This window comes from Cetorhinus maximus, chromosome 5 (genome assembly GCF_964194155.1).
Source record: "Cetorhinus maximus chromosome 5, sCetMax3.hap1.1, whole genome shotgun sequence".
NCBI classification, from domain to species: Eukaryota; Metazoa; Chordata; class Chondrichthyes; order Lamniformes; family Cetorhinidae; genus Cetorhinus; species Cetorhinus maximus.
Genome location: NC_135883.1, coordinates 4521368 through 4545151, shown reverse-complemented (window position 1 = coordinate 4545151; position 23784 = coordinate 4521368). Strand labels below are relative to the sequence as shown.

Sequence of the window (23784 nt, the reverse complement as noted above, 5' to 3'; positions counted from 1 at the left end):
CTTTGCAAACAATTGTGAATCCATTGAGGCTGTGTATATTCCCAGCTCCTTCATCCATAAGAAAGCAACACAAGGACTGTGTAGAATTCGCTATCTATTGGACCAGTATGGTGCTCCTAGTAGATTATATAATCTACACTAGCCCTGATTCAATAAACCATGTTTGATAACTTAAGGAAAATGTCTTTGAGCAGTATTTTTGAAGAATTAGAATTCGTGCTCTTCAAATATGTAACCACATAACGTGGCCCTACCACACTGAACCAGGCAAAGTGAGCTCCCCAAGTGTGCTCACACCATACTAAACAATGTGCTTACATTGAACTATTGAATTGTTTTCAGTATTCATGTTTTTAACTATCTACTGTATTTCTAATGTATTGAGCTGCATATAGCATTCATAATATATCGGGTTGTATAAAACATTCTAGTAGATTAAACTGTATAGTTTTCTAAACCATTGAGTGATTATATAATGATCCTAATGTATTGAACTGTAAAGCATTTTAAAAATGCACATTCATCCCAAAATATATCTCTATAACAGTTGCAAAATGCTAAACATGTACATTCCCAGGGCAATTAACTCTGTACACAACTTTTGACTTTTTGAAATGTGAACAGTTTTTAACAGGATTGGAATGTCTCTTTTTAATGACGCCAGTGGGCTGTAGAAAATTAGTTCATCATGGTCACTGTGCAGAAATGCCATTGCGTTCATGAAAGGACTCAAACTGAAGGATGCGCTTGTTAATTATTAACAAGAGGCAACATTTTCCTTCTGTTCACCTCAAATGATGGCTAAGGAAACATTCATGTTTACAAGAGTGCTTTGTGCTGTAGATTATATATCTAAAAACTGAGACATACCTATTTATGTATGAATAAAGGAAAAATAGTTGCTCTATTGCCAGAAAAAGATTACAGAAAGTGATTCCATTCAGTTTTGAAACAACATAGGGAAAGCTTTCAACTGCCTGCCTCCTGTTTCCAATTGTTAAAAATGGGTGGCCAGCAACTGAAGGTTTGGTGGGGACCTTGTCCACTGATCTATCTGTTTGAATTAACTTTCTGACATCATTCTAAATAGGCAGCCGCCACCCCTACTCAAAAACAGGCAGAAGGCTACTCACACATGGAAATAGCGGTGCAATGTCCATTATTAAAGCCTGATTGGAACTTTCAAGGAGAAATAGGCAAAATGTGCATGATGCATGCCAGTTTCATTTTTGCAGGCATTGAGAGGCCTAATTTATGGACCTTTTAAAAGGAACATTGGGGGCCTCTCCAGTTTTTTGAATGATTTTTTTTGGGGGCCAGGAGGAGCTCCATTGAACCTCAAAAAATTCTTTCAATCTGCTTGTGCCCATCCTGCCCTCCACCCTCCCCACATCACTGTTCCCACCCTGCCCTTCTGCCCCCATTAAACCTCACCTGCTAGCCAGCTGGAAGAGCTGGCAATTGTTCTCCCTTCTTCCTCCCAAAGAGGCACATTGGGCTGAATTATGGGCATGGAGATGGGGAACAGGAGCCAGCTCTGTTTTGGGGGGTGGTCAGAAACCTGCCTCTGGTGGGAAACTGATTGAAGTTCAGATTTTCACAGAGGTGAGCCCTTCATTGGCATGGAGTCAGCTTCCCTGTACACTTTGAGCAGTGAAGTGTGGAACTCATTTAGACTCCCCATGGCAATCATCACTGAGGCTGCTGGTTGTTCTGAGGGAGAGATCTGCTGAATGTGCCAAAGCCTTCAGTTCACCAGCAGGAAGCAAAATATCACAGGGGAGCGGAAGCCTGGCGCCCAGGGCAAGGCTGCCCCTCGATTCATTGATACCAATCTGGATCTAATGCTGGAGGCTGTAAGGGAGCAGAGGGAGGTCTTCTCCCCAGAGGGTGACAGGAGCAGATCATGTCGTCACGTAACAGAGAAGCACTTCTCTGTTCTGCGTCATCCCTCTGCCTCCAATTCCTTCTCTCTCACCTCCTGCATCTGCTCCTCCCCCAATATGCTGGCGTCCTTCAGGACCTCACCGCCCTCGGGGTTCACACCTCTCTGGAGGGCCATGTTACAGAGAGTGCAGCAGTCCACTATAATGAGCAAGACTTTTACAGGAAGGCATTGGAGGGTAACACCTAACCATTCCAGGTACTGGAATTGAATCTTCAGTAGTCCAATAGCCGGCTCAATGGTTGTTCGACTGAGCAGGTGGTATTGTCGGAACTCTAGAGTGAGCTTTGTTCAGTTTTGCACTTTGCTGAAGACACCTTTTGATGGAGAGATGACCTGCTTGTCTCTGCTGGGGTGACTGTCCTCTTGCTGTTGTTTGCTTTTCCCGATTACAACACTTGTCCCCAGAGAGAGAGAGAGAGAGAGAGAGATGTCCTTCTTACTTCTTTGGTATTGTCCTTCGGCTCTGCCACTGCCAAACAGTGGTCTTCAGAGCCAGTTTTAAACTCATTTCTCTGTGTACAGGCATTCCTTGCATCCAAAGTCCATTTTGCTTTCAGCTCAAACTTTTCGATACGTTCTGAGATATAAATCAACAGGAGGTGGTTTTGGGTGTCTAGTGGGTTGTAGCTGGCTGGGGGGACAGTTTCCATTGTCTTCACAAACAGTAATTTAAAAGTCCAGCCTTTTGCTTTTGAATACTTTCCTTTCTAAAGTCTCTATTTGAAGTGTGGCTTGACACCTCCCCAGGTGTGAAATTCCATGTCCTCTCAGGACATGTCTGTCAGTGTACTCAACATAGGAATTTTCCAGAAGGAGTCCCTTTACAGTATCAGCCATCTTTTGATCAGTGTCTTTTCTTGTATTTCTTTAGAAAACACAGGTCTTCTTTAGACAGTTCAAAACGTCCGTAGTTGTAGGTTGTGGGCCATCCTCACTCCGACATCATGTAGGCTGTGGTGACACTATCTGCCTGGAGAGCCACAGCCTCCTGTGGCACTAGTTCTCGGTCATTTCCAGGCGGATCAATCTTCTGCAGTTGATCCTGCATTGAGGGTTTGGCTTTCGTTGCCTTCCTGCCCCTCTTTCCTCTCCTGAGGACTGGAGTTATGCCCTTCCTTTGAAGGGTGTTGCCCCTTATCGCTACTGGGTCCAGAGTCTGAGATTTGTGCCCCTACTGCAGGCTGGAGCCTTCCTTCTGGACTGGTGGCCACTCAATTGTCCTTGGCAGCCCCCTGCTCTTCTGCCCCCATGATGCCAGGGGGGGGGAGCAGAAGATGACCCTGTTCAAAAACCGGGCACTTTGCCCACTTTCCTTTCTTTCTGTGCAGTGCTAAGGGTGCACCAGTGCCCAGTGCCCCATTGCCCCTCCGGCCCTTTTATGGGGCTGGAGTGGTGCTCTGACACCCCACTGTACCCACCTGCCCTCAGCCGTTCAGAAAATGAAAGCTTCTGAAAACCATGCACCCCTTTTAAATATTCCACCCTCCTCCTCCAACAAACTCTTCATGAGCTTTTTAACATGTTTAATTGACCTCAATGGGGAGGAGAGCAGGATTCCTTTCCCGCCTTCCCTCTGCACCAGTGATTATTACCACACCAAGATTGGGCTTGAAATTGACATGCCACCTGGGGCCAGTGTTTTTCGGGCTATCCCTCCCCACCTCTCTGCCTTTGTTCAGCCGCCACATATGGCACAAGTGACTCACGAAAAAAATTATAATGATGCCCGAATCTGAAAATGCTTTGGGCTCCCTGATTGCTATGTTGGGTAGATGCTACAAGGGTATTGCCAGTATCACTCCCATTTGGCAGCCAACACAAAGTCTCCCCTCCCCCTTAGGAAAACTTTTAACTTTGACAGGGACATAATATGAGCACTGGTGCACTGGCCACTCGTGATGTATCCAATCGGATTTTCCAAATGAATCAGGGGGTTTGTTTAATTGGTGAATTATCTTCTACTATTTGTTTTACACACCCCCTACCCCTTCCACCAAAATTGAAAGGCTTGTCCTATATTTATTTGATTATGGAGATAATTGAGAGGGAACTACGAAGACATTCTGCCTCATGTGTCAGTCTTTGATTCGGGTTTATTCAAAAGCAAAGGTGTTTTAGTAGAAACAACCAAGGTCTATTTTGGTGTTCGCCAAGAGAAAGGGACACAATTAAAATAGTGCTCATGATTTTTAAAAACAGGTTTTTTTTGTTGAAATAGTGGATTTAATTGCATTTATTTACTTTGTCTCTGCAGGTTTGAATACCAAGAATTGCTGCACAACTCAAGCTTTTGTCTTGTCCCAAGAGGGAGGAGGTTGGGCTCTTTCCGATTTCTGGAGGCTCTTCAGGTAATACGCTCGAGAAACAAGAGGGTGTTCACAATGTTAGCTGTTCCTTAACATAATCAGTCAAATTTAATAGTTATCATTTTAACCATGAGTTCCCAAGATACTCTTTGGACCTTTGGAAGACTCTGTTAATTAATAACAACCCATTGCCACTGGGAAACAATGTTTTTTAATATAACTTTAAAATTGTCTATTTTTGCATATTAAATTTAAAACATGTATTATTAACATTAATCTCTACGACCCAGTGTTCCCATATGGTCTCTCCTTCAGTCAAGGTTGAAAAGCAGCAGACTGCAGGGCTCTCCAGCAGTCCATCATGTTATAAAGGGAAATCTATTAGCAGTTCATCTGGATTTAGAACAAGTGCTGGGGGGCACCTGTTCTAGGCTCAGATAGCATGTGGGGTTCCCTATTATTACACCTCTCATTTCCTAATATATGCAGTGACCTTTCACCTAGCAAAACAATTGCAAACTTCAGTAGGTATTTGGAAAAACATTGGAGTACATGACGAGCTTTATTATTGTGTGAATAAAGCTGTCTAATGTCTCAACTGCATTGGTACATGTTTAAATAGAATTTTAACAGATGTGATTGTAGTTGCAAAACTATAAAACAAAATAGTACACTTGTCTCATATTAAGTACAATCAGAGTACTGTTAAATAATTAATCAAATATTTCAAAAGGATACGTGTGCTTTTTATCCTCTATCTTTCTGTGATTATTTAAAGACCTATAACCTATAAAACCCAATTAATTACCATTTTTCATTTATTTTGGTCCCCTGTGGAGAAACATTGCTTTAAACCAGGCTTGCCCAATCTTTTTGCTTGGGGTTGGCGGGGGCACATTTCCAATTTTTTCTCACTCAAGGGGCTAATGAGCAAATTTCAGAAAGATAAAGTTTGGCCACAACGTTAAACTGAATTTCAAAAAAAAAAGTTGAGGTATCAAGAAAAGAAACAATTGCTGAGCAAAAAATAAAGCAATATCATAGCAACAACTTGTGAAGCTTCAAAAAGAGTAATTAATAAAAATGACCAGAGTGTGAGAGGGTCAGAGTGTGTGCGCGCCAGGGTCGCTCCCAGTCTCAGGGTGTTTACTCACTCACCCTCTGCCACTGTGAGTGGGAGTGTGCATGTGTCGGTGTGTGGTGGTGAAAGTGAATGAGAAACCTGAGGTTGGGAATAAAGCAGACACACGCTCAATCCACCTAGGCACCCTCCCCCCATCTCACTTCCAAAGACAGGCACACCCTCAGTCACACTCTCACTCACTCTCACTCTCTCACACACACCCCAGCCCACCCCCCTCTCCTATGACTCCAGGCTCTGTAGCATACACTCCCAGGCCTTGCAGCCTGCCTGTCCTCCCTGGCACTCTGTCCTCTGGTACCCCCACCCCTCACTACCCCAGCCCCAGCATTCTGGCCTCCTCAGGGTCCCCAGAACTCCCATACCACCCCCCACCCACCACCACCTCCCCCAAACTCATCGCTGCTCCTCCGATCACAGACAGTTTCTTTCCCATATTTGCTGCTGATAGGTTTACCAATGAGGAACAGCATGTGATTGCAGGTGCAGCTCCTTGTAGAATCTTCCTCTCTACTTACCTGTCTGACTGGCATTTTGAAAACTGGCTTCGGGGACCAAAATGCTGGTTGGACAAGACTGCTTTAAACCATTTACTGCTCTCTTCTCCCTCCTCCTCTCCCCACCCATGCTCAATATCTAAAGTGTGGCATCAGGATTTGTATTGACCATCTTCTAGCCCAGAAAACAAATTGTTTTACAGATAATTTTCTATCATCCCACTGCCATATTAAATAAATTGTTTGTTTCTCCTTTATTTTGGCTTCTTTGTAGTATACATCATTTCCCAGGACAAAGGAGTAGCTAAGCAACTCGCTATTGAACTAGCGCAGAAGTGTTTCAAAGGAGTCTTTATAGACAAAATCACTGATCTTTCCTGAATTCCAGTGAGACATTCTTAACTTTTGCTTTGCACTTCCCTAATACTCTGGAATTTGCTGAGTGGGAAATCAAAAAGGCATTAGCTTGGTTCTTAACCACTCAGTGACTCAGCATATTACAGCATTAATGTGCTATGCTTAATCTCTCCGTCACCCCAAATCTGTTTCTCTCACTAAATATTCATCATAGTTATGCCAACGATTATTTTGGAAATCACAATCCTAATGCTATGTTGATTGTAGAAACAATTAATTTAATGTAATTAGCATTTTTATTAATATAAAGGTTGATCATTCCTGGCTAATGCAATTTATTTAGCCAACATTATGGTGAATGAAACCCATCTGTTACAAATTAGTTTTGTGAAATATTGCCTAGAATAAAGTATTAAGAGCAAGAAAAACTCTGTTATAATTATAATACAGAATCTCAGAAAAAAAGGACTTGTTTTTATGTTGTTCCATATTACATCTCTCAGAAATATCCCCAAGCATTTTGCACAATGAATTACATGGTAGTCCAGAGGCTATTGTTATGGAGGCAAACATACCAGCCAGCAAGATACTCAAACAACAATGAGATGAATGACAAGTTAATTTGTTTTCAGTGCTGTTGGTTGACAAGAATATTGGCCAGGCTGCAGAGAGGACATTACACATTTAAATTATGCACTTAATGTAAGAAAGTAGGAATGAGAAGAGACTGTTCAATTTGTCAGTTCACCTCATTGTTTAGTCCCTTATTTCGTATCTACGCAAACCATTCTCCTCTCCTTCCTGTTTTAGCAACCAGCCTTGGTCCGTCTCTATACAGAATTGATAATATTTTATTCCCTTTTTGAATGTTGCAGCTGAGTTAACACTTACTACACGCAGTTGTTTGGTAGTACAGAGCTTGAGTATTGTTGAAAAAAAAGGCTTATTTGTTAAAACTTTTTGTCTTGCACTCATCAGGACAATTCGCAAGAAAATACCAATGTCAGGGGAAACGACATATTTATACTGTATGAGAGAGTGCTGATTGGTTGGCAAGTGGACTCTGGTAGAGGCATTGCCATGGAGAATGCGCCAGTTTATGGTGACAGACAGTTAACTGTCAAGCATTGTTTGAAAGTTAAACAAGACAGTTTGACTCTGGTTAAAGCATTGCCCTGGGGAATGAACCAGTGAATGGCTGTCACTTAGTTTGTTTATCTGAAATGGGCACAATGTGTGCATGTGTTCTTTCTGTCTGCAAAGAACAGGGCTCTGCGTATTAATATACATAGCTTCCAGTACATGCAAATGTGCCACACTGTGAGCCTGCCAACTCAAATTGGTTGTCAGCGTAATTCTTAGCACACTGAGGATTACTTAGCAAATGTTGTCCAATGGTGAAATCACATCTAACGTTAGATACTGTTTTGAGTTTTGCAAGCAGGGCTGGTTAGATATGGTCCATACCTTGCCTGTTGCAAACAGTGGAAGGGACATGCTGTTTGATACGATCTGCCAGTCTTTGGGATGTACATACATAGGGATGCGATCTGCCAGTCTTTGGGATGGCCTACATACATAGCATTACACTGGCACTGAAATTCATACACCACATTACATCTCCACATCACATCCCCTCCCAAGAAAGAACAAAATAAATGACAGCCATTTGCTGGTTCATTCCCCGGGGCAATGCCTTGACCAATCCGAGTCAAGCTGCCTGGTTCAAATTTCAAACAATGCTTGGAAATTAACTTTCAATCACCATCAACTGGTGCATTCTCCAGGGTAACGTCTCTACCAATAAGAGCCCACTTGCCAACCAATCAGCACTCTCTTCTCAAAAAGCATAAATATGTTGTTTCCTCTGACATTGTTATTTTCTTGTGAATTGTCTTGATGAGTGCAATACAAAACGTTTTGACAAAAAAGTCTCTTTTATCATCAATACTTACTACACTGGCTGACTTACAATTCTGCAAGGAAATTACACTTCAAACTACGTTTCATTTGTGGCTTTTTCAGCTATGATCACTGGCTTATTATTCCAGCTTCCTCATAAAACACATCAATCTGACTGATTATCCAAACAGTTTTTAAACTTAAACCACATATCATTTCTGCCATGTCTTTTGCAATGTCAACAGGTTGAGTTAAATTAGTTTCTTTTCATAGTTCAATGATATAAGACCTGTAACAATCTTTGTTCCCTTTTATTGAAATATAGAAACTGTACCTTTGTGTTAAGTATGGTACTTCATACACCTCTGATCAATACACAGTGGAGTACCTATAGTGTATCTCTAGATTCCTTGGAATCTACAAAGCTATATACACCCTGGATTTCAGAATGCCTAAGTAGATGTTTTATCTTTAGTTAATTGCTACACTGCTTGAAATTTTGCCTTATTCATTACTATTTTAGGTCCAAAGTATAAATTGTTTTTAATTTGTCCATATTTAATTATGCATAAGCCATTCAATTACTAAATTTCTGCTGGTATATTTTTATTGAACCATTTCTTAGAACATATTGTGTTCCCATCTAGACTGGCACAATTTGAAAAATTGGTTATTTTATGTACCGGACCTCCATTGAAATCAAAAATAGCATGAACTGCATGAATTGGAAGAGTGTTCTGAGCATTGCTTTCTGTATGCTAGACTCCCACTATAGATAAATATAAATATGTTCCACTATAGATCTTAATCTGGCAGATTTATACTTCCCAAGATTATGCTTCAAACATTTTTATAGAATGGAATAACAATACTTATTTTCCATACTTTGTCACCTTGGAGTCCAAAGAACAGAAATAAAATCCACAACAGCATTCCTTTCCTATAACTTCTTTAAACTCCCATGGTTGTAGTCCGTTATATTTTAGTGTTTCATGATTGCTGAAGTACCTCAGTTTTTGTTTTAATTCCTCCATCAAATTTCCCAGGGCTTTGGTTCCTCAGGCTCCACTTTCATTCTGAAAACCTTTTCCTAGTGGCCATGTGCTAGCCTGGGTAATGAGCGTTGGCAGGTTTCTGATCATAGTGTGGGTATTATGGCTAAACCTTGCCCAATATTTACACATACGCACTTCTAGCTCTTCAGTCTTTGGGACTAGACAATATCACTATTTTTTCTCTCTGAAATCCAGGTGTGTTGCAGCCAATTGTAACCGTATACATGTAAATATTCGGGAACAGTGCTATAATGGTTATTTTACTGGACTAGTATTCCAGAGGCCTGGACTAATGATCCAGAGATGTGAGTTGAAATGCCACAACAGCAACTGGGGAATTTATGTTCAGTAAATTAAATAAATCTGGACTAAAAAGCCAGTATCAGTTATGATCGGATTTTTGTAAAACTCAATCTGATTCAGTGATGTCCTCTAGGGAAGGAAATCTGTCCTCCTTATCCAGTCTGACCTATATGTGACTCCAGACCCACATCAGTGTGATTGTTAATTTTCTCTGAACTGGCATAGTAAGCACCAATTGTCACGAAGGCATCTCACCACCACCTTCTCAGGGCATTTAGGGATGGGCAATAAATGCTGGCCGTGGCCACAATGCACATACCTCGTGAATGATGTTTTTTAAAAAACTGTAACACTGCACTGCCGTCCTATCTATTGGCTAACTCAGCATAGACTGGAGATTGAATCTGAGACTTCCTTCAAAGGTATGCATTTTATTGTTGACCTCCCCATTCTCCATGAATTCAGCTGGCACTTCGACTTCTAAGTTTAAATAGCACTTGTTCCTATTTTATTTCTATAAATTTATAGGCAAATTTAGTTCTGAAAGTTATCATTTTTTGCATAGTAAGATCTCAGCATTCTATACTGAAAGAGTTTTGTTGCTCTTCATACTTAAATGGTTCCATTTGTTCTGCAAAACTTTGCCAACAACAAATAAGCCAAAAGTACCTTGTTTCCCCTAATGCATTTTTCCCTCTCTCATTCCCATATTTTTTGTTTACTTTTCATACATATTTCCAACCTTCTTCCTTCCCAGTTTCCCTAAATCACTTAAGCCATTTTGTTTTTTTCTTTGTCCTTATTTTGTCTTCCTTTTTTATGCTTTTACATTAATTTTCTATTTAGATGTGAGGTATATGTGTGCACATTCCACTGTACACTTCCGGAAATCTGTTTTTCTTTTCCTTTGTTAACTGCAGTATAAGTTCTGATTAATCATCCCCAAGCCATCTCCCAAAACCTGGTACATCAGTTTGAGTATTTCTAACTGTTACCCATGTCAACACCATTAAATTAAATATTATGATTACTAAGCTCCAACTTTTCCATCATGTCTGCATCATTACTTAAATCAATTATGGTCTTAATTCTAGCCCAATTGTTCAATACACTGAATCAAGAAGCAGTGGCGCATTCGTTATGTGAATTGACCTCCTCGCTTTGTGACATCTCTTTGCTTCATTTTAATTAAGCGTAATTAAATACACCTATACTATTTAGTCTTGCTGCTCATAATGCGTTTGCCATTTGATCAGATAATTTCGCATCAGATTTCTTTTTATATTTTTGGCTTTGTGACATTACTAGATATTAACTCCTTCCCCGTTCCATCAAGTTTCCACCCCAAGCTGATTCAATCTTCACACATGAGTTTAAATCAAGTCTTGCAAGAAATGTAAGATTCTAACATAAAGAAAATTGAACGATATGTCTGAATAGAAGGATGTGCTCTGCCCCCATACTTACAACTGTCTTCGGGTTGTCAGTCACATAGTTAAAAAATGGAAAATAACTACTCCTGTCTTCAAGCTCTCTGTAGTTGCTCATTTAAAACTTAAAACGAACATGTTAGAGCGTAATGTAATCGTAGCTTTCAATATCCTTTGTTACAGGCTGCATGTATCCCAGTATTACTGAGTAATGGATGGGAGCTACCATTTTCAGAGATCATTGATTGGAGTAAAGCTGCAATTATTGGGGATGAGAGGCTTCTTCTACAGGTAACACATTCACCAGGATACAATGGTTGTATTACATGTAAATGTATTTAATGGTCCCATGAAAGAACTGTTGGAATCGCAAGTGGAGTACAGCGTACCTTGATAATCATTCTTAACAAATTCAAAAAACCAGGAGAAAAGCTTAAACCTTAGAAGGAAAATTGGATATAGATCATGAAATAAAATCAATATTTCTGTAGAATGAGTTTTATTTGCATAAACACCTCCCATCATCCCTGGATTATTTTCTGGTAAACTTGCAGATCCACAAAAGGAATAATTTGCTTACAGTTTAAAAAGTAGGACTGAATTCCTGAAAAAGGTAATGAAAATCTTCAACAATTCTGCCTTCATTTGCACTACAAACATGATGGGAGTCATTTTAACCTTACCCTACTGGGCAAGGAAAGCACAGTCAATGAGCAGTAAAACTGGGCAGAGTCTAAAATGTTGGCTAACCTATGTGTTCAGGCGATCCAGATAACTGAGTAACATCCCTATTTAAAAGCAAAGTACTGCGGATGCTGGAAATCTGAAACAAAAACAAAAATAGCTGGAAAAACCCAGCAGGTCTGACAGCATCTGCGGAGAGGAACACAGTTAACGTTTCGAGTCCGCATGACTCTTCATCAGAACTAAGAAATATAGAAATGAGGTGGAATATAAGCTGTTTGAGGGGGATGGGACAGGTGGAGCTGGATAGAGGGCCAGTGATAGGCGGAGGCAAAGAAGAGATTGCGAAAGATGTCATAGACAAAAGGACAAAGGGGTGTTGACGGTGGTGATATTAGCTGAGGAATGTGCTAATGGTGAAATTAAGGATAGAAAGCAAGACAAGCAAGTGACCGATAGCCCTAGTGGGGGTGGAGTGGGGGGAAGGGATCAAAATGGGCAGAAAGGTAGAGATAAAGCAATAGATGGAAATACATTTAAAAATAATGGAAATAGGTAGGAAAGGAAAAATATATATAAAATTTTTTAAAATTATAAATTATTGGAAAAGGGGGGATCAGAAAGGGGGTGGGGATGGAGGAGAGAGTTCATGATCTAAAGTTGCTGAACTCAATATTCAGTCCGGAAGGCTGTAAAGTGCCTAGTTGGAAGATGAGGTGCTGTTCCTCCAGTTTACGTTGAGCTTCACTGTTTGTTGAGTTTCATTTAATTCTAAATGTTGTTGATGTGGACCTTGGTGTGCCAGGAATGATCCTGGCTGGGAATTTATTCAGCCAATGGGGATCTCGCCCACAGGCTGGAGAACCAAGGGGAACCCCCGTCACTTTCGTCGGGGGACGCTTGACAGAATCAAGTCCCCTTCAGGCACTTAAGTGGCTACCATCAGGCCTTCCCTGCGATTGAGGCCCCCAGTGGTGGAAGTCCTGCCCACTGAGGTCTGCTGGCCAATCAGAGATCGGCAGCTCCTCATGTCACCAGCAGGAGCAGTCGCTCTGGCAGCAGTGAACCCGCCAGAGGCCCAAGACCATCATGGGACCACAGGCTAAAGCTGAGTGAAGGGGGGTCACGGGGTGGGTGGGGGGGTGATCTCAGTAGAGTGGGGGGAGTGAGGGTAAGTGACAAGGGCAGGGGATTTCTTTCAGCGATCACCCCCCCTGTCCGAGTCCCTCGATTGGGCACAGAGTGCCTGACCACAAGGCACCCCCCCCCCACCACGCACCCACGCCCCACACCCTGAGGCTGCTGGCAAACCCAATTTTAATAAAGTTAATCTGTAAATTATGAACATGTCCCATCTCATGAGACATTGTCACATGAGGGGGACATGTTAGGGAATTTTTTTTTTCTATTTTCAATATTGTTTAAAGTGTCAGCGATCTCCCTGAGGCAGCACTTAGCCGCAGGGAGATGTGCGCTCTGTCGTGCGCATGCGTGAAAGAGCGCACCTCGCTTTTGGGGAATCTCCCCCCCGCCCGCACAGGGAGCGCATAGCGCTTCCCACCAGATGTCACGCTGGGTAGGCCTCAATTGGCCGCCCATGTAAAATGGCGGCGGGGCCCGCTTCTCCGGCGGGGATCGGCTCTGCGCCTGCTGGAGATTGGGTCGGGCCCACCCGCCCGACAGGCAGAAAATTCTACCCCATGAGTTCAAGCAGTGTTTGTTAGATGGAAATCGGACAGGAGCAATACCTGTTAATTATGTCAATACTTGTTAATGGGGACGATACTGCAGAATGAAATCGAACAATTTACATCTAAATAGCACAGTTCATCAGAGCAAACTGATTAAAGTCAAACGGATGATCACAGTGGGAAAGATTTTACGCCTGTTGGGAGGGGATGTGCGGGCGCGGGCGGGCACGCCTCCGATTGGCGCCCCCAAACAGGGCCGCACCGCCATTTTACGTGGGCGGGCCAATTAAGGTCCGCCCAGCATGACGTCCACCAGGAAGCACTGGGCTCTCCCTGTGCGGGTGGGGGCGTTTCCCTCAGCCGGGAGTGCGCTCTCTCGCGCATGCGCACGAAAGAGAGCACTCAGCTCCCTGAGGCTAAGTGCTGCCTCAGAGAGATTGGCGCCAAATTAAAATTTGCAATAAAAATGATAGAAAAATTTCCCTGACATGTCCCCTCATATGGCACTGTCACATGAGTTAGGACATGTCCATCATTTTTACTGAAACATATATTAAATACTTAAAAACCCTCATGAAACCTCATCCCGCCCATGGATGAGGTTTGATGCTTTTTCTGAAGCCCGCCAGGGCTCCCGGCCTGTCCGACAACCCTAAGGTTGGACAGGCAGGTCCACTAATGATGTTAAGTACTTTTTAAATGGCCTCAGTTGGCCATTGACAGGTCGGTGGGTGCACAGCTGATTTGGCTGCGCCCCCGCCAACATGAAAATGGAAATGATGCGGGGTGATGTCGGGAGTTCCACCTGTCATTTTATACACCACCCCGCACCCCCTCCCCGCTCGCCAACCGGAAGATCCTCCCCAGTGGGACAGGAAGAAGTCCTTTTATGGCTAAACCAATGGAAGACAACCTGAGAATATGCTAACCAACCACTGCTGATCTTTCATCCAACTAACCAATCACATGCAGAAGTGATTTCTTGGAAAACCCATGCACGCTGTATGCTGCATATAAACCAAGGAAAAAGGCCAACATGGCAGGGACTGCAGAAAGAAGACAGACAATGTGTATCAACAGGGAGCGCTCCAGAGAATACTTGTTGAAGGGTGAACCCAGCAGGAAGATCTCGGTCAAAGATCACTCCTAAGTGACCTACAGTCACCTCAGATTGCCCACTGAGGGGTAACTGTATGATTTAATTAAAACTCTTTTTTTGTTTAAAATTTTGGATTTCATGTGAGATTGTGCCAAAAGTAATTGTCGACCTCTGAACTTAAAGAGAGAGGTAAAATCATCGACAGTAATATCTGCAATAGAATGGACCAGAAACGTGTGCTTATGTCAATTTTGTTATGTATCTATTATTATACATTAAATCAGGGTGAGTTGTAACTTACCATTTGAAAATACATCCAGAGGCCTGGGAGAGCCCCAGATCCCCCGGTTTTGTCAACAGCATGCCATTTCCTACGGCATAACCACAAGTATGTGCAACTTCTGCTTTCTTGTTTTTTTCCCGTTTCCTACGTGATTAAAATTAAAGTTTAAAGTGCTGGCGATGTGCACGTGAGATACATGCAATCTCGCAGCCGGGGAAACCCCAATGTCAGGTGACAATGCTGCAGCTACATGTGGGATATAAAAGAGCCTCCTGGTTACACAGGAAGGTGCTTCATCACGGTCAATTCCTGCCCAACCAATTGCCATTAACATAAGATTTGAGAGCACAAAGAGCATTTTTCAAAATTAAGTTTCACTTGTAAATATTTCACATTGCACTTTATTTGTGTTTGCATCGTCATTATTTGTTGGGATTAGCTTAGTCAGAGACTAAAAGTACAGGCACGCCTCGTGGTTGGCACACATTGATACTTACAGGGGAGTTAGGGACATTTCCTTTATTGTGGAAGAAACAATGTTGTGTTTTTTGTCAGTTCTTCATTGATCGTTCCCATTAGCATCCAGTGTTGTACTTGCCACTCTTTGGGACATAGCTGAACTTGTAGGCTCAACTGGCCCTCCCTTCTATGCATTGTAAAGGGCATTGTCCGAGATCACTCTCAGCGGGGGTAATGAAATGTTGTGGGTGAATTCAAAGCCCTGTAAGGACTCTGCCAGCCAAAACCCTGAGATGGACTCACATTTGGACAGTACTAACACCACCCTTTAGACCCCTCATATTCTTAGCTTGACTGACCTGTTCCCACCACACCCAGGAGACCAGACCCTTCCCACTTCATTAATCCACGGCCAACCCCAGTCTTGTCCTCCCCGGATCCTTCTTCCTCTCCTCTGCGCTCCTGACCCCACTCTACATTACCCCCCTTGCCCCCCCACACTACTGACTCACCCTTGCTGGTCCCAAGCCTTCATGCAAGCAGCCGTTCCCCTGCTCCCCCTCCCTTGTGCCATAAACAAGTTAAACGAGGAAACCGCTGACCTCAGACACAACTGCACAAAGCCGACTGGTACACACCACCTTCAAAACAAATGTGATCCCTGTGCAGCAAGATTTGTGTGCCGATTTTATCTTAAAGCTATGATGTAATTTGAAAGTGTTTTATGCTAATGAGTATTCATGGCAATGCAAGTATCGGTATGAACATTCCCGGTTCATGACCTTTCATCAGAACTTCTGAACTGTCAGTGCATAAACGTTTATACTGAATTAATAAATCTCGCGGATCATCATACTGTGTACACTCCTTAAAATACTACAGAATATATAGTAAATACATAGGTAAAGGAATGTATATGAAATATAAAAGCCACTCATGCACAGTTTGCACAATAATAATGTACAGAGATGTGAAATGGAATCCCCAAAGCGTAAAAATCCCTAGAATACATTTTAATAAAAGTGGAATATATTTTATTTGGTGACGGTAGATCAGTGGTCCTGATTTTATCCATGGTATAAATCTTCTTTTGTTATAAATCAGAGAATCATCTTACTCGCCATGGGCAACACCATGGGAGATCTGGTAACAAATCATAGCATTGATATTATTATTCATGACTAACTCAAATATACTGTTGATATGCAGTTTGAAAATCACAGCAATAACTTGTTTGAGCTTAGACATCTACATTACATGCTGAGAAGCTGTAACATTCAAAAATGCTACATCACTACTAATGGTAGGAGAGTGTAATTACAGTATGACAAGTTTACAAAGACCGCTTCCATTATAAATGTGGACACAAGAATTTATAATGGAAAGTTAACATAAGGCTTACAAAGATGTAAGATTTTTAATACATTATTAATCGATAGCCAATAGTGCTACACACAGAGAATTTTAACTGGGATCTGGTTTTTGGCAAGTGGAACGGCTGAGGTAGTGTCAAACTCACCCAATGTCATTATATTGAGAACAAAAACGGAATTACCTGGAAAAACTCAGCAGGTCTGGCAGCATCGGCGGAGAAGAAAAGAGTTGACGTTTCGAGAGGACTCGAAACGTCAACTCTTTTCTTCTCCGCCGATGCTGCCAGACCTGCTGAGTTTTTCCAGGTAATTCTGTTTTTGTTTTGGATTTCCAGCATCCGCAGTAGTTTTTTTGTTTTTTGTCATTATATTGAGGCCTGGGTCATTTTAACTCCTGGGCCTCATTTTCATTCCACCCACCTGCTGCCTGTCCACAACAGGCAGGAGCGGGCCGCTGGTCAGCTTCAGACTAAACAAAACAAAACACACGGAGCCTGGAGGCTGCTTGCTGTCACCAAGATAAGGCACAGTGGGTGATGGGATTGATGTCACTTCGTGGGTGGGAGGGGAAGGGGATCAAAGGCCGTAGAGGCCCAGACTCCCCTTGGGGGACTTTCAGCAACACTCCCACTCCTCCTAGCCCACCCACTTAGGAAAGCTTTTGACGTATCTTAGATGGCCTCCCCTTCTTCCATCTCCAGTTTTTACTGAGTATGGCACCAACAACAGTTAACTTAAAATGCTTTTGGGATTCCAATAACATCTAGATGCCCGCTTTGTCTGTATCGATGAGGCTTCAGCCCAAGTCAGGCAGATGCCTCGGCTGCCTAAAAACAAGGGCGCAATTAAGAGAGTAGTGGACAGGAATCGAGTGAGAACATGGTGGTGAGTCTTTGCATAACAATTTTAGCTCTACATCTGCCCCTTTCCTATTGGGAAGAGTGGTATTAAATTGCCCCTGGAGATCAAGACCAGTGTAGCCATCAGCTGAATTAGAGAATGTCAAATACTTGGGCCAGTGTGCACAAATATTACTTAGTCCCTATTTTGTAGTCATACATTCCACCCTTATTTTGTATTCCCATTATACAGCACAGTTTGATGTATTCAGTCACTGTAGACACAAAGGCATGCATGCACAACAGTAGACGGTGAGTTGAAGGTTAATCAAGTTACCTGGTAATGAAGTTTATGGCCAGAAACTTCCGGTCGGCGTGTGGGGGAGGGCCCTGCACGCTAACGCAGAAAATTATGCCCGGTGAAATCAGGCGTGCGTCCCGACGTCACCGCGCGTCAGTTCAATCTTCAGTTCGGCGGATGCGCACCGGAGTTGGTTGTGCACCCACTGAACTGTCCAAGGCCTGTTAAGGCCATTAAGTACCTAATTGAACTGATTGTCTGGGCTGCCTGTCCAACCTTAAGGTTGGCGAGGTCAGGCGAAGAGCCCAGGTGGCCTTTGCATTTCTCATGAAACCTCATCCATGAGTTTTCATGAAGGGTTTATAAATTAAATAAAAAAATGTTATTAAGATTCACAAACACATCCCAGCTCATGTGCCACTGTCACATGAAGAGACAAGTCTGCATAATTTTATTTTAAACATGTCTTGAGCTGAAATTAATCTCCCTGAGGCAGCTCCGTGCCTCGGGGAGATTTCTGAGCTCTTGCACGCGCATGTGCGAAAGAGCGCAGGCCCCGAATCTCCCTCCTCCCACTGGCCGGTACAGGTAGCACTGAGCACTTCCGGGTGTGCGTCACGCTGGGCGGGCCTTAATTGGCCCACCCATGCAAAAATGGCGTCGTGCAGCCAATCGCGGGCGGTGATCGGCTCCGCGCCCGTTCCCAACAAGGAGAAAATTCTCCCATACAACTCACTCAATCTTACCTTTCATAATTACTGACACAGCTGAAGTCTTTAATTCAACTATGGCCTTAACACTCTAAAGTACCTTTCGTTATTATTTAAATAGCCTGAAGAATTTTAAGAGGTGTTTTTTACCTTTGGCAAGGAAGTTTTCTCATACCATTTCCTCACTAAGATTTGGATGGGGTGGGGTTGGTGTGTGGAACAGCCACCTATTTGCTGCTGACACAAACACAGAATGTGTCATCAGATTGTGAAATGTTTTAGCACTAAATGGTTGATGGGGCTCTTGGTTAACAAAGTAAGGCTGATGCAAATCACTTGATAAAAGAAGTAATTTGCACTGATGGTGCATAATTATAAATCATAAGCAAGAAAGTTTGATTTTCCAGTAAGACATAGAAATGTATTTGATCTAATATGCATTAAAGGGTGGCCTCACACCCTAAAGACAAAAACATGCTGAAAACGACAACACCACAAATCTGAATTTGAGAAAAATGTAATGTCCAGATACAATAACAGGGGTCCATTGGATGACATGAACAGAAATGCTTGAAACACTTGGCTGCTAAGTGAATACCTGTAGAGAGGACAGATGGGCTAATATTTCAGGTGAATACTCTTTGTTAGAACTGAAAAGTATAGATGAACAACGTCTAAAAAGCGTCAGAGGGCTAAGACCTCACTCCATATTTTTGTAAAATAATATTTAAAAACTGGACAAATAATTTAAAATAACTGAAGCCATGGCTGGCTATGACTCAAACAAAAGGAACTTTCTGGCATTCAGGGAAGCTGAGACCTTGTTATCCCTGAAGATGAAGAGACCCAGTGAGCTGCAGAAGACTGACTTCTAAGGGAGTTATACAAAGGCCATTTACATTTGTTAAGCCAAGCCTGGCCAATGGAGATGACCCATCTGCTAGGATAAAGGACCTTAAAACCTCTTTTGAAATTCTTAATGGTTGAAACATTAATAATCTAAAGAATCCAGACGAAGGAATGTACATCATCCTTTGTCAAAGGCAAATTGGAGTCGTGGGAGTAACATGACACCCCCGTCCCCGCCCCACCCCATTTCCACAAAGCTGGTAGAATCTGGATTATTGTCTTGTGGAGGTGTTAAGATGAGTCTGCCATCTTCCATAAAACAAGCAGCAGCTCAGAAAAAGGGCTCTGTCCAGGTTGGAATGCCTGGACCCATCTAAGCTGTTTCTACTGGAACTTCTAAAACTCTGCACCATTGCCTACAAAATTAATTTACCTCTGTGTGCCCATCTCATCGTAGAATTCATCACTATTGGAAAAGTGGATTATCCAGCATCAGTTTCAACCTGCTGACCCCTGTGAAGGAATACACTGTTTTGATTCTGGACTCAAACGAAACAACAATTCTTAATGCCTCTGTGGCCTTTTGCCCTGTAACTCTTTCCTTTATCCCTCTTTTTTAATTGAATGAATGCAAAAAGGTAGAGGGAGGCACGTTGCGAACCCTCTTCCCACCTTTTGAATGTGTACAAATAAACTAACCCTCTGAGTTTATCCAATCTCAAGCTTGTCGTGGGGTTATCAATAGAAATCGAATCACACCAAAACTGAGGGGCTTTGGGAAATACGCCACCACTTATAAAGGCAAGTAATCACAATTAGAACACCTTTCTGTTGGAAGACGGCTGATGAGAGGAGAAATCATGGCTGTTTAAATTGTGTGTGTCATTTGGACCATTTCGATCAATCCAGCAGTGTACAACCATAATTTCATTTTCTGGCTGGTATGTTGTTTTTCAGCTTGTAAATCCCTAACTACTATAATCCTTCTTCCCATCGGAGGAATAGCACACATTCAATTAAAAGTTTCTGCTGTAGAGAGTTATGTGTAGATGTTGATCATGCCAACACACGTCAGGAAATTTGTTCACTGCCTGCAGCTAATTTTAACTGGTGACACAGATTTTGCATTCAACATTGAAGTAATGGTGCTAACCAATGACCTTGAGGAAAGCTGCCCACAAAGATCAAGCGATCTCTATGATGTGGGTTTTCCCCTTACCCAATGTGAGTTTGAATCTGGAGCCAATTCAAGGGGATTTCCAGGCATCCTACAATAGTGGTGTTATCAAGCAGGGTAAGCAGCCAATCACATTTCAGTATTCTCACAGTCTGCAAACCAGGAAATAAAATGCACTAATTATCTTTTTTTTTTACTGAGAGTGAAGTAAATATTTGGGATATGCACACCAGATTAAGATGGAAGCTGAAATCTCAACAATTTTTTGATAAATTATTTTTAAAATATGTGGAATTTTTTTATCATAATGGGGAAATTTGACATTCCACAGATATAAAATTAGCCTTTCAGGAACAATGAGGCCATACGGCAATAATTATGAATTTAGTATGCTGTTGAAAATCCAGTTATATCTCATTCAACAAGGTGTAACTTTTTCAAGAGTTTTTACAGTGAGACTAATAAAAGGGCAAGGTTTTGTCTGCACACTGACAAAATGATTGAAATTTGGAGGTCTTCAACAGTACACCCTATGGTGATGCATGGAATCACTGCCAGTGACATTTGGATTTCTGCATTTAACTGCCCGCGTGTGGAGTGTGGACTCCAGAAGCTGCAGTCAGCTTCAATGGAGTGATGAGATTGAGCGTTGACAGTGTCAGTATCTTTGTTGCCACAAAACCGGGTCCATTATTATTTGCTCATTCACCGCATTCATAATGGTAATCTTTTAATCCTATTATCATATTAATTTGACAGTCTAGCAGTGAAGTCGAGCAAACTTTGAATAGTAGATGCTGATTGAACGGGTCCATGTTGTTGAGCTAATATGTTACTGTTCAAGTGTGTGCCAGGCCTTCCAAGCAGATGGGTGGTAATTTTTATTTCAATCTTCCTGTCAGTCTAAATGAGGGGTTTTTTTTTAATGGAGAAGTCTAGTTGAAGGACAACGGTTCATAATTCAGTGAGGTCCATGATTTGAAAATAATACAATAGATTAAATTAAGCTCCAGAAGTGATTAGAATTTGAAGGATTGTAGAAGCAGAGCAGGGTATTTGGGAAGGCGAAGAGTTACCAGTATTTGAATCTGTTTACATGAAGTTAATATTTGCTTGACTATTTTTGTTTCATCACAGGATCTGTCAATGTCTGCCAGCGGATCTCATAGTGTTGTTTAATTTTAGAACTTTACAATTTCTGGTGCATGCATGAAGCCAGATCATTTCTTAGGGTAGAATGTACCAATGTGCACCCCTGAGTGGAGCTCCTTTATGGGGAGTCTATTGTATGAATTCATGCACAGAGGCCTCTGGACCCTGCAGGATGCTTCAACCATTAAAATTTTAAGGGCAGAAGATCCTGTGAGACCAGCTGACCTTCAGGCCCAAATTCCTGATAAGCGCTCCTAATGCACAAAGCTGATGGCATGAATTTGTAACATTTCCTCTGACTATTGCCTCCCAAGCATCTAGTCTCTATGATTTATTGATGCAAGTCATTTTTGTTGGCAAAGTTTTAATTAATTCTCAGCACTCATCAACACGTTCTTTAATCTTGGGGATAAATTAGCAATGAAACCACCCTCTGGTGTCACAGTATGCAATTAAAAGAATTAGTTGATGAAGCAGGGTTAACTTTACAAACAGCAAATCTGGCACAGTACTGCAACTTTACATAGATGGGAATCAACACATTTTTGAAGCTGTTGATGTATTTGGAACAGACTTGTATTTTTGCACGACATTCAACTTTGCTAGCACATATATAATTTGGTACAGTGCAGAATCCCATGGATTTAGTCACTTAGTGCATATGGTGTTATTTCCTGTACAAGTACAGCAATGTTGAATAAAAGAGTTGCAGAAGCAGTTTTTGAGTGTATTTATGCAATAACGAATCATTCGTTCAAGGTAATAGCTTAGTAATGTTGATGTTCCTAAGCCTTAAAATTTCAAACTATATAAACTAGCTGAACGTTTTATATAAAATTCCTTTCTACTATGTTTTCCTTAACTTGTCTGTTAAAATAGAGAGCAAAGGAATTTGATGCAAACAAGTTTAGTACTCGTCCAATAATATTCACACATTGAGGTCAACTACTCATTATATACCCTGTCCAATGCTCCTTTCAAAGAAAATCAAGTGGTATGTATAACAGCTGCCCAATCCATTACCTCCCACTTTCTTCCATTGCCAAAAATAAAAGCCATCTCAGTCTAAGTTAAAGGCTTTGATCTTTCAGAGCATCTGCAGAAACTTATTGATGGCCTGTTCTGCAACTGACATTTATAACAACTTCCATTGTGAATTTTAATAAAGAAAGGTCCAGTAAGATAATGAAGGTAACTTTTAACTTTGACAGTGGTGGATAACTGGCTGGTTCAGATTGGCTGCCTATTGTACCCACCACCTGATCATCCTTTACGTTGTATTGAGTGGAACGGAAGACCCACTGGCATGTATATCTGGTGGCTGAGTTTCACCAGAGTTTCGCTCCGACTGAGGGTGTATATTAGCTCTAATGTCTTATCCATAAATAATGACTTTCTACACACCAAAATAAATCACAGTCAGGAATGCTTGACAAGTACACAGTATACAAATGGTAATCACTATAAGTATAACCATTGTAAACTAGGATCCTAGTCTTTTAGTTGCAGGATTACAAGAGATTTATATTGAGGAATATCTCTTGACCCACCCTGCTTTATCTCGCTGGAAAGTCATTCCAATCCCAAATTGTTGCATAATAGTTTCTTAAATTATTTGTGGATTTTTGCCTATACCATTCTATCTGAAAGTTATTTCAAGTGTTGGCCACTCTTTGCATGAAGAATATCTTGATGGCAGTTCTAAAATTAGAATTTACTAGTTTGAACCTAAATACTCACACGGTTTAGCTTAACATGGTATTCTGGAACAACCTTTTCCACTTCCTGAACTATCCTTACCTCCATCTATAAATTCGCCTGTCAGGTGCCTCCTTTCCAGGTTGAAAAGCCCACATTTCTCCAGTGTTTCCTAATAACTAAGATCACTGACACTGGGGATCAGCCTCATTGCTCTTTGTGCCCTGTTCCCAAAGCTGAATCTCTTTCTTTGGGTGGAATTTTCTGTGCCCGCTGACAGGTGTGATAGGTGGCGTGAGCGGACAACGTGGTGTGATCGGTTTCACAACGGCGGGCAGGAAGGTCGTGATTGTCCGCTCAACCCGCCAATGGCAGGCCGCATTTCCTGCCATTGGTCGTGGGGGACCTCATAGTAATACATCAGCGTATCATTATCAGGCCATCCTGCCAGGCTTTCGCACACCCGCTGGATTGTCCGTCCATGACGGCGGGAAAGCACACCGACCTGCTTCACAACAGCGGAGATGCAA

General features: G+C 42.0%; 1 protein-coding gene across 1 annotated transcript in view; it reads left to right on the top strand.

Moving 5' to 3' along the window:
- Positions 1-23784, top strand: part of LOC144680472 (exostosin-1-like) — a 709158-nt gene that overhangs the window by 490749 nt on the left and 194625 nt on the right. The window contains exons 3-4 of the mRNA XM_078541470.1: positions 4203-4296; positions 11123-11230. Coding sequence (XP_078397596.1) covers positions 4203-4296; positions 11123-11230 — 202 coding nt within the window. The remainder of the gene's footprint in view (positions 1-4202; positions 4297-11122; positions 11231-23784) is intronic.